Below are 12,320 nucleotides of genomic sequence, written 5' to 3'. Positions count from 1 at the left end.
GGAAAAAAAGGTTATCGACAGAACGAAATTTTTTGAAGAAAGTGTCTGCTTTCCTCAAAAGTTTTCCAATAGTTCATCCAAAAAAAAAAAGGGGGGGGGGTAGCTTTCAACAGTTTTTGGCTGAAGTTTTTCAGTTTTCAGGGGTTTTTTTTGCAAAAAGTCAACATTTTTCTGCGGTGGGGGGGGGGGGCATTTTCCAGATAGCTCTAAGGTATATATTTTACACACACACACTCACTCTCTCTCTCGCTGCTACTACTCTTACCCATTGTAATCTGGATTTTATTTTTTGGCCTTTGTTTTGAACTCTGTTTGGGTCTTTGGTAAGGTCCATTGCTGTATTTAAATAGAAGTATATAAATAGTGTGTCAGTGTATAAGAACAACCTTCTTCCTATGCAGTTCTAGTGGCCTTATAAGCTTTGCTTTGTTTTCATGGCAGTTTAAACTTGTGCCTGAATAATCAGTTTGTAAACAGTCCTGCCTGTTTATAATTAGAAGCCAGTATACAGTTTCTACTGTATGTTGGCAACCAGATTTCTGTCACCCCAATCACAGGTTGTCGTCACAGACTTGTTTTATCTCTGTGAATAGATTTAGGTTTTTGTGACCAAAAACAGTGTGCTAAGAACAAATCAAAACATTGAGCACACTTTTGCTGCTAAACAAATAGATAACCATACCAACTAATAATTAATAGTAATCTGCTATTATTTATTTGTTTTCTACTTAAGCAGAGCCAAATGGGTTTTATGAAAATGATGTGAATGAATAAAAAGCCAGCTTCCTTGGAACAGAGTACCATATGGTATAAATTGTTCTCCAAGTACACCTTCATTCCCAGGTCAGCTATTATACACTTCAACAGGACAATTCTTAGTAATTACATCTAATAGCAATTTCACTGCCAAATGCATTTCTGAAGGAGGTTGATTCTATTTTTGCTACCAGTAGTACTGTAAATAAAACCATTACCAAATGAAATCTACCAAAAACTTTCAAACTTGTCTTGTTTAAATAAACTGCATTGCAAGACCCAGTACTAAGCTAACCCCTGGTTGTTTATAGCGTATATTTGTACATTTCCTAAACACTTAGATCCAATGGGAGTTACACATGTCACAGAGAATGCAGATGCAGACATGATACACACGTATGACTTAAGAAAGACACATATCTGTAATATTTATAATAATCACTATTCAAGTACAATATACAGCAATGAACTTCAGAACAATATTAGACAAACTGTCTCAAAAGATTTTAACACAAATGTATTTTTCACATAAAAGTACAATAGAAAATGTTTACACTTGAAATACTCTTATGGCATTCGTGGTATTGAAACTCTCCTATGGTATTCATGAAATCCAAAGTATTTGTTTACAATAAAACATTACAATAATAGCAGAATTCTGCTATCAGATAGGAAGTCAGTCATCCCTATTTTGTCTAAATTGCCACCTACGCTCCACGGTGCTTATAAGAAATCATGTAACCAGCGATAGCTAGATTGTGTGACAGATAGGAATAGCTGATAATTTGGCCCAGAAACGCAAAAATATTTAAGTGCCTAACTCCTATTGAAATCAATAAGAGGTAGGCACCTAAATACCTTAGTCTTTATTAACTTATAACAACTGTTATAATACAAATATATATGTATATGCAAGTTTGTATACAGTCAACGTGTGCCTCTCCCACACCTTTCATAATCTGCTAGACATCTTGCTCTTTGGGACAGCAACTTTGTCTTCATATATTTTTGTATGGTGCCTAGTACAGTGAAGCCCTGATCCTGACTGAGAATTTTAGGTGCTATTGCAATACAATTATTAAGTAATAAATAACAGTAGCACTGCAGAAAGGACAGTCATTCTAAAGGACTATCATAGACAGACCATAAAAAAAATGTCACAGGGTAACTGTCCTTGACATTTGCAAACTGGCAAGCACTGTCCATTAGGTTCCAGGCTGCAAACTCAAAATAGTTCTATGTACTGGAAACAGAATTTAGCAGTTGTTCCCTCTGCAGACTATCACAACTGCAATTTAAAAAAAGAGTATTTTTTACAGACAATTTCAGTAAATTAGTCTGTCCAGTTATACTATGAAAGAAGCAACACAGCAGCACTACAGGTAACAATCACAACAGCAGCCCTAAATATTCAAAAAATCATGAGTCAAGCTCACCAAAATCATGAAATTGGTTTAAAAACATGAGATTTTTAAAAAACATTATAGATTTTGTGTTCTTTTTATTTGCCCTCTGGTTTGTGAGCTTTTAGGGTGCACTCAGGCCACATTTTAATACTTTTCTTTGCAACCACAAGGGCTAAAAACTTTCGTTTAAAAAAATGAAAGCTGATATTCCCATTTAATCACAGGAGTCCAGGAGCTAGGGCTTCCTTTGGGAAAAAAATTAAATATTGCAACCCTCATAATAAGGTTGCATGAGTTGACGTCACTGCAGAAGGATAAATCATCATCTCAAACTGCTTGCCCCACAACAGACACATTCCTTAAGTAGAATAGCTGGTACTAATACCAATTATGGCAAACTAATTGTATTGCTTCAAATCATCCACACCCTTTGACAGTAAAATATGATATGAAGACAAGACTACAAAAGGACAATAGTAGTACTAAAATACAGGAAGTTTGCTTTGGGATTTTAGAATAAATAATGTCTTACTGCCCTACACTTATGCTGAAAAAGCCTCTACCAAAGTAAAAACAGGACAGGAGTGGGCTACAGTCACTCAGAAGACATTATCTGTTTAAACTGCTAATGGCAAGCTCTGCTGTTATATTTGTATTATTGCCTTTCTGCAAATTACTTTTATCAGCGATAATTTAGCTTTTTATTTCATTATCTAGCACAGCAGACTAAAGGAAAACAGATTTGTTTTACAGCAGCTCCAGCACTTGTTCTGTCCATTAACATAGACAGATGAAGGCAAATTAAAGCTCTTAGGCCACATTTTCAACACACATTGTCATGAGTACTCTGTAGCTAACTAGCCTGTGTTTCTAAAGTTGCACAGAGCACAAACTGTGCTTTTATTTTTTCCATGAAGTACATATTTCTAAAAACATAATAATTTTTTTGCATTTTTCATTTTTATCTGCCTACCAAGAACAGTCGCATATGATCAAAGCACAAGCAGGGAGCACCATTTTTTGTAATTTTTTGTGAGAAACAATCATTAGTGATGAGCCATCTGAAGCTTGAAACTTGGCTTCCTCCCAGCCTCGTTTTCCTTTTTCTAAACTAAAACTCTGTAAAACCACAAAGGAGGAGTTGGGTTTGATTAAAAGATTAGCCACTACATAGTGAAACCTAATTCAAAGGATGTTACATTATATTTATAGTTTATTTTAGATTTGTTTTAAGCCACATAATTTCTAAATCTTGATCCAAAAAAATGGATTACCAACAAAAAATGTTTACTGGATCAAATGCAGACATATTAGGCAACATTTCCTGTTCAAAAGTCATATATTTTTTAAAAACCTTGAGAAGTTGCCACTGCAACCCAAGCATAAAATTGTACTATTGTATAATGCGCAATTAAAGTCAATGATAAATTATTTCAAAGGTGAGACCCATACAATAGGGAAAATCTTTACAGTGTGTGACATGGAAAATAAGGAGTGCCTACCCCGTCATTTTAAAATAATGAATTGATATTGAATTAAATTAAATTCAATACCATTACCATTTGAATTAAATTAAATTCAATACCATTTCAATGCCAATACCATTTCAACTTCTAACTGAAACTGGTAATTGTTCTCTAAATAAAAATTGTGAAACATTTACAGTAGATTAAAGTGATTTCGCTTTAAATCACTTCCCTAATCATTATTAGACGACTGACCTATAAGCAGATTTTTTGTTTGGGAGTCAGGTCAGTGAAAATACATTGGTATTATATTAAAAGTTGGTGGAAATGCATAGAAATCCAGAACAGTAAGAAAAATATCTCTTAGATTCCCCACCAAAATAACATTGAAAAGCAAACATAAACATGGGGGGAGGGACAGCTCAGTTGTTTGAGCATTGGCCTGCTAAACCCAGGATTGTGAGTTCAATCCTTGAGGGGGCCATTTAGGGATCTGGGGCAAAAATTGGGGACTGGTCCTGCTTTGAGCAGGGGGTTGGACTAGATAATCTCCTGAGGTCCCTTCCAACCCTGATATTTTATGATTCTATCTTTTAATCTTTTCCTTTTCTTGCAAGTACGCTTTGCAGGGTTCCCAAAGTAATAATAAAAATGAAATTACGAAGTATGTACACCAGTGTTTTCCTAAGAGGGCCCTTGTTAAGAGAAAAAGAATATGCTATTTGAATATATTTAACCAGCAGGAGGGTCTAAATCAGGATCTTATGATTCCTCCCCCCCATAATCCACCACAAAGTTCAAAGATCAGAGCTTTCCCAGAGGTTCACTGTGCATAGTGCAAATGTCGTACACTGAAAAGTTCCCAAAGGCTGTGCTCATTTATACCTCTGGGATTGAACTAGGTATAAAGCAAAGCAGAATTTGGCTCAAAAATCTTCACATTTTCAATTAAAGTTATTTTAATTGCATCAATAGGGATTATATTGTTTCCTATTCATCCTCTAAGATGTCAACTTATAGAGAGAAATACACACACACACTTGCACTGTGAACAGTTAATCATTTCTGATAAATGGACGTACAATATCAACTGTTTCTTCTAATGGATGTAGGTTATTAACAGCATATCACTAGAGATATTCCAGTAACTTGGGTGCTTTGTATTTCTGTCCTGATTACAGGTCTAGAATGAATTGAAGACTGGGGGAGTTGAGGGCAGAACATTATATAGATATAATAATGCAGTAAAGCAGACATGGGAAGATATTAAGCTGAAAGCCCATGTACATCCTATCATACAGGAATAGTTCATAAAGTCATGTGTGTAAAAAAGCCCAAAATGACTGAGAACTTAAAGAACAGACAGTAGCAGATGGAGAATCCCAGTGATGACTGGATGTGTTGAAATTCTAAACAAAAAAAGCTCCCAGGCATTCTGTAGCTGTTTTCATCACTTCACACTGACTCAACAGATATTAAGAACATAAGAATGGCCCTACTGGGTCAGACCAAACGTCCATCTAGCCCAGTATCCTGTCTTCCAACAGTGACCAGTGCCAGGTGACCCAGAGGGAATGAACAGAAAAAGTAATCATCAAGTGATCCATCCCCTGTCACCCATTCCCAGCTTCTGGCAAACAGAAGCTAGGGACACCATTCCTGCCCATCCTGGCTAATAGCCGTTCATGGACCTATCCTCCATGAATTTATCTAGTTCTTTTTTGAACGCTGTTATGGTCTTGGCCTTCACAACATTCCCTGGCAAGGAGTTCCACAGGTTGACTGTGTTGTGTGAAGAAATACTTCCTTTTATTTGTTTTAAACCTGCTGCCTATTAATTTCACTTGGTGACCCTAGTTCCTGTGTTATGAGAAGTAGTAAACAACACTTCCTTATCTACTTTCTCTACACCAGTCATGATTTTATAGACCTCAATCATATCTCCCCTTAGCCGTCTCTTTTCCAAGATGAAATGTCCCAGTCTTCTTAATCTCTCCTCACACAGAAACCATTCCATACCCCTAATAATTTTTGTTGCCCTTTTCTGAACCTTTTCCAATTCCAATATATCTTTTTTGAGATGGGGAGACCACATCTGCACACAGTATTCAAGATGTGGGCATACCATGGATTTATATAGAAGCAACATGATATTTTCTGTTCTATTATCTATCCCTTTCTTAATTATTCCCAGCATTCTGTTCACTTTTTTGACTGCCGCTGCATATTGAATGGATGTTTTCAGAGAACTATCCACAATGACCACTCAAGAAAGAGATCATGGAGTAAGAGCTAAATTAGACCCCATCATTTTATATGTCTAGTTGGGATTATGCTTTCCAATGTGCATTACTTTGCATTTATCAACATTAAATTTCAACTGCCATTTTGTTGCCCAGTCACCCAGTTTTGAGAGATCCTTTTGTAGCTCTTTGCAATCTGCCTGGGTCTTAACTATCTTTAGTAATTTTGTATCGTCTGCAAATTTTGTCACCTCACTGTTTACCCCTTTTTCTGGATCATTATGAATATGTTGAATAGGACTGGTCCCAGAACAGACCCCTGAGGGACACCACTATTTACCTCTCTCTATTCTGAAAACTGACCATTAATAACTACCCTTTGTTTCCTATCTTTTAACCAGTTACCAATCCATGAGAGCACCTTTCCTCTTATCCCATGGCAGCTTACTTTGCGTAAGAGCCTTTGGTGAGGGACCTTGTCAAAGGCTTTCTGAAAATCTAATTATACTATATCCACTGGATCCCCTTGATTTACATGCTTTTTGACCCCCTAAGAGAATTCTAGTAGATTGGTGAAGCATGATTTCCCTTTACTAAAACCATGTTGACCCTTCCTCAACAAATTATGTTCATCTATATGTCTGATAATATTGTTCTTTATTATAGTTTCAACCAGTTTGCCCGGTACTGAAGTCAGGCTTATAGGCCTGTAATTGCCAGGATCACCTCTGGAGCCCTTTTAAAAAATTGGCATCACATTAGCTATCCTCCAGTCATTTGGTACAGAAGCTGACTTAAATGATAGGTAGGTTACAGACTACAGTTAATAGTTCTGCAATTTCACATTTGAGTTCTTTCAGAACTCTTGGATGAATACCATCTGGTCCTGGGGACTTATTGCTGTTTAAATTTATCAATTTCTTCCAAAACCTCCTCTAATGATACCTCAGATCTGTCACCTATAAAGAATGGCTCAGGTTTGGGAATCTCCCTCACATCTTCAGCTGTGAAGACCAATGCAAAGAATTCATTTAGTTTCTCCGGAATGGCCTTATTGTCCTTGAGTGCTCTCTTAGCACCTCAATCATCCAGTGGTCCCACTGCTTGTTTAGCAGGCTTCCGATGTACTTAAAAAAAATTGCTACTACTTTTTGAGTCTTTGGCTAACTGTTCCTCAAATTCTTTTTTGGCCTACTTACTTGTATTTTTACACTTCATTTGTCAGTGTTTATGCTCCTTTCTATTTTCCTCTTTTTAAAGGATGCCTTTTTTTTTGCCTTTCTCTGCTTCTTTTACTTTGTTGGTTAGCCATGGTGGCTCTTTTTTGGTTGTCTTACTAAGTTTTTTAATTTGGGGTATACATTTAAGTTGAGCCTCTATTATGGTGTCTTTAAAAAGTTTCCATGCATCTTTCAGAGATTTCACTTTTGGCACTATACCCTTTAATTTCTGTTTAATTAACCATTAACTAAGCAGAGTACTTTGCATTTGTCCTTATTGAATTTCAACCTATTTACTTCAAACCATTTCTCCAATTTGTCCTACCTTTTTGATGAAAACTGAAACAAAAAAGTCATTTAGCACTTCTGCCATTTCCACATTTTCTGTTATTGTTTTCTCCCTTCATTGAATGATGGGCTTACCCTGTCCTTAGTCTTTCTCTTGCTTCTAATGTATTTGTAGAATGTTTTCTTGTAACCCTTTATGTCTCTATCTAGTTTAATCTCATTTTATGTCCTGGCCTTTCTAATTTTGTCCTCACATAATTGTGCTATTTGTTTATATTCATTCTTCATACTTTGACTTACCTTCCACTTTTTGTGGAACTCTTTTTTGAGTTTCAGATAATTGAAGATCTCCTGGTTCAGCCAGCATGGTCTCTTGCCATACTTTGTATCTTTCCTATGGAGTGGGATAGTTTGCAGAAGTGGCAGTTGGGCCAAATAATCCTCCATCTGTGCAGTCTCCCTCATACAACCAATGAAATTGCTCTGTGTAAATTAGCTGTAGAATAAGGGTGGTGATTAGTTGAGCTACCTCTGATATCAGAATGTTCTAGGACTCTTGGCATGGCATAGGCACATGCCTTGCTTTCGCACAGGTATAGTTCACAAAGTCAAAATGCCTGAGAATTTACAAATTGGATAGTAAGAGACTGAAAAAAATCCAGTGATGATTCAACCTGGTGATATTCTTAATAGATAGAGCTCTCAGCCATGCTTGTAGTTGTTTCTATCACTTCACACTGACTTACAGGCATAATAGGCTCCAGAGTGACACACAGAGTGACAATCCCAGAATTTTATTACATATATAGGAACAGCTGAGGAGAAATGAGGAAACACCTTTCAGTGCTACTGAAAGACATGGGACTGGGAGAGATTTTTGGGGGGACAGAATGGCTAAATGCTAAAAAAGAAAAAGGATTGTCCATCTTAGATGGCACAGATGGCTTGTATGGATAGAAAAATTATACTTTAACTTAACCCAAATCCAAAACATTCATCTAAAGCAGCAACATCACTGCTAGATTGTCTTACACACACAGGCGTTGCAGAGTAATCTAACAGATTGAACACAGGGCCAGCAGTCAGAAACTCCAAAATTATAACTCCACTCTCTCCCACTGCCTTGCTGAGTTACTTAGCCTCTCTGGGTATGCCTACATACCAAATGAAAATACCTGTGCTAGTTTTAATCTAGCTAGCATGGGAAACTACAATAGTGAAGGTGTGGCAACACAGACTTCCGTAAGGGCTAATGACCCAAGTACAAGCCCACAAGGGACCCTGATTACGTATGCTGGTTACTGGCCTGCAATGAAGTCCATGATGCCACATCTTCACTATCACTATTATCCATGCCAGCTAGATTCAAGCTAGTGCAGGTATACCTACCTGTGCTATAATCATACCTTCATTTTCTGTGTTGTCATAACCTCTTTAATCATTCTTACAATGCTGCATGTTGGAAATATTAATGAGTCAGTGTTTATACAGCAGTTTGAAGATGTAAAGCACTATATAAAAATGTTAAGTATTATTAACCGTGGAGGGAGTTACCTGTCCTATTTTCCAGCTTGTTAAGATGTACTAATAGTAGTAACTAGAAATAATCCAAGCTCATACTAGTGGGTGCATCAAGGAATGTAGTACACAGAATGAAGAGATAGGAAAAAAAATAAAAAATAAAAAGACAAACTTCTCCAACCTTGGAAAATGCTCAACTGTAGGTCCTGAAAAACAAATAAATCTTAGCTGAAGAGTGAGTAACATAAGCTCTGTTTTTTCAAAAGGGGTCCCTAATTTTGGATGCACAACTAAACATACATCTGGCAAGACCATCAGTAGTGTGGTGCACTACAGTTCCTGTCCAGCGAAATCCTGGCCCTACTGAAGTTAGTGGGAGTTGTCATTCAAATAAAGCTCAAATCAACTGAATTATACTGATATACACCAGCTGAACATCTAGTCCATATATTTTTCAGTGCTCTACAATTAATTTTAGCACATAACAATCCCATCAAGGAAGTACAAATGACCAGAATAAATCTTATTGGGTGACTGTTAAGCAAGTGTTTTAAGGTATTCTAGGAAACAATCATTATAACTATAAGTAAGGCTCATTCCTCTTATTTCCTCAAAACATTATTTTACTAGCTCATAGCTCCCAGTTACAAACTGGGTTTGTAAAAAAACATCTGCTTCCCTCGGATGTTGTGTACAATATGATTCTACATACAACGGCTACTTTAAAGAGTAGCTACTAACTTTCCCTTCCCACATTTTTGAACATACTACTTTCTGAGAGTTTCAACATACATTCTACATGCACCCATTCTCAAACTACATTTTGTCATCAAGCAATAACAATAAAATTCACATGAGTCATGCCCTGAAAATGTTGGCCGGAAAACTGAATTGGCCTCATGCTTGCAATAACGAAGGATCACAAAGCATTAAACCATTTTGAAGGTTTGCAATATATGGTATTAGCATATAATCTCTAAAATACAATTCAAAAAAGGACTTCTCCAAATTCTTCTTGGGCAGCCCACCACTAGAGCATTATGTCAGAAGGGGAATCAAAACACCAACACTGCAGGGAATCAAGGGACCTGAAGGTCCTGGTAAATAACTGTACACATGAGCTCCCTCTACAATGCTGTAGCTAAAAGGGGCAAATATGATCCTTGGATGTATATTCAGGGAACTATTAAGTAAGTAGGAGTAGTAAATTGGTATTACCTCTGCATACAGCATTAGTTAAAGCATTACTGGAATACTGTGTGTAACACTTCAAAAAGGATGCTCATATGTTGGAAAGATTTCAGAAAAGAGCCACAACAATGAGTTGAGGTCTGGAAAACATGCCTTCCAATAAGAAGACTAAAGAGAACCAACAGGCCTTATTGGTTTACTCAAGTGAAGGTGAATTGATCATAGTAGATGTCTCTTTGATCGAGCAGAAAAAGTCAGAAATGAGATTCAGTGGCTGAATGCTAGATACATGAGGACTAGGAAAAAGGTAAAATTTTTAACAGAGAAATAGTAAACCACTGGAACAATTTATATTGGAATGTAGTGCATTCTCTGTCACCTGAAGTCTTGAAATAACTAGATATCCTTCTAAAAGATATGCTATAGTTCAAACAGAAGATATGGGCTTCTTGCGGAAACAAGTGGATGAGGTTCTATGGCCTGTCAGGTTCTATGTGGGAGGTCTGACCAGAGGATCACAATGGTTCCTTCTGGCCTTAAAATCTAGAAGGAAGTCCCTCCAATGATAAATGAAATGGGACAGCCCATGCGGTATTTTTAGGTGGAATTGCAAAAACACTTGTTTTTACAGCAATTTTTAAGAATTCATTTTCATAACGCTCTTAAAAATTATATAAAACTAAAAAGACACCAACAGTTTTCAAGCCAGATCCAGGATTGCATTAGTGCAGCTTTCTGCTACAAAGCATAATGTCAGCATAACCAGAGGATTTCCCGTGTCATGGCATCCTCAAAGGAAGCAGAGCTATTGTAATGGCCCTGCTCTCTGTGGAAGGCAGAAGGGGCACAGTGAGGTAGAAGTGGTATGTGACCAGAGGGTGGGACATGTCTGCCTAAGCAGTTCCTTGGAAACACTGGCAGCCAGCACAATTTAATCATACAAAATTAGGGTTGGAAGAGACCTCAGGAGGTCACCTAGCTTAACCCCCTGCTCAATGCAGGACCAAACCCAACTAAATCATCCCAGCCAGGGCTTTGTCAAGCCAGGCCTTAAAAACCTCTAAGGATGAAGGATTCCACCACCTCCCTAAAAACCCATTCCAGGGCTTCACCACCCTCCTAGTGAAGTAGTTTTTCCTAATATCCAACCTAGACATCCCCCACTGCAACTTGAGACCATTGTTTCTTGTTCTGTCATCTGCCACCACTGAGAACAGCCGAGCTCCATCCCCTTTGGAACCCCACTTCAGGTAGTTGAAGGCTGCTATCAAATCCCCCCTCACTCTTCTCTTCTGCAGACTAAATAAGTCCAGTTCCCTCAGCTTCTTCTCATAAATCGTGTGCCCCAACCTTCTGATCATTTTCATTGCCCTCCACTGGACTCTCTCCAATTTGTCCACATCCTTTCTGTAGTGGGTGGGCCCAAAACTGGGTGCAATACTCCAGATGTGGCCTCACCAGTGCCGAATAGAGGAGAATAATCACTTCCCTCAATCCGCTGGCAATGCTCCTATTAATGCAGCCCAATATGCTGTTAGCCTTCTTGGCAACAAGGGCACACCATTGGCTCATATCCAGCTTCTCATCCACTGTAATCCCAAGGTCCTTTTCTGCAGAACTATCGCTTAGCCAGTCAGTCCCCAGCCTGTAGCGGTGCATGGGATTCTTCCAGCCTAAGTGCAGGACTCTGCACTTTTCCTTGTTGAACCTCATCAGATTTCTTGTGGCCCAAACCTCCAATTTCTCTAAGTCACTCTCAACCCTACCCCTACCCTCCAGGATATCTACCTTTCCCCTCAGCTTAATATCATCCACAAACTTGCTCAGGGTGCAATGCATCCCATCATCCAGATCATTAATCCTTTAATTTGGGTGGGAAGGGGACTGGCCTGGTGCAGACTGGCTTAGTATCAAGAGAGTGAAAAGAGGACAATGACACACACACTCCACACCCTGAGCTGTGTTAGGTAAGCCCCATGGGGTTGGAGATTGTGGGTGCACTGTCCAGCCCACACTTCTACAAGGCCACCCACTTCCTGTTCCATCTTCACCCTCTTATGGAGAGAGCTCTGTAACAGGGCAGTCCTGGGAAGGATTGCTACAGAGGTAGCTGATATGCCCAGGAAGGATAAGATTCCAGAGACACAATCTGGACCCTGGCTTTTAATATTTCAAAGCCATATGGAAATTCATTCATTTCACACTCAGTTTGTTGTTCATACACTGCAT

At 38.2% G+C, this 12,320-nt stretch overlaps 1 protein-coding gene across 7 annotated transcripts in view; it reads right to left on the bottom strand.

The window, feature by feature from the left end:
- EPAS1 (endothelial PAS domain protein 1) overlaps positions 1-12,320 on the bottom strand; it is a 151,500-nt gene that overhangs the window by 102,358 nt on the left and 36,822 nt on the right. For 3 of the 7 annotated variants that reach the window (XM_073339108.2, XM_073339109.2, XM_073339110.2), the window contains one exon: positions 7,680-7,875. The exons of the other annotated variants lie outside the window; for them this stretch is intronic. In XM_073339108.2, coding sequence (XP_073195209.1) covers positions 7,680-7,844 — 165 coding nt within the window. In that variant the 5' untranslated portion in view covers positions 7,845-7,875. Of the gene's footprint in view, positions 1-7,679; positions 7,876-12,320 lie in introns of those variants that run through there. 7 annotated transcript variants of the gene reach the window in all.

Source organism: Lepidochelys kempii, chromosome 3, assembly GCF_965140285.1.
Source record: "Lepidochelys kempii isolate rLepKem1 chromosome 3, rLepKem1.hap1, whole genome shotgun sequence".
Classification (NCBI taxonomy): domain Eukaryota; kingdom Metazoa; phylum Chordata; order Testudines; family Cheloniidae; genus Lepidochelys; species Lepidochelys kempii.
Note: the sequence above shows the minus strand (reverse complement) of the source record. Positions and strands in the feature narration are given on the sequence as shown.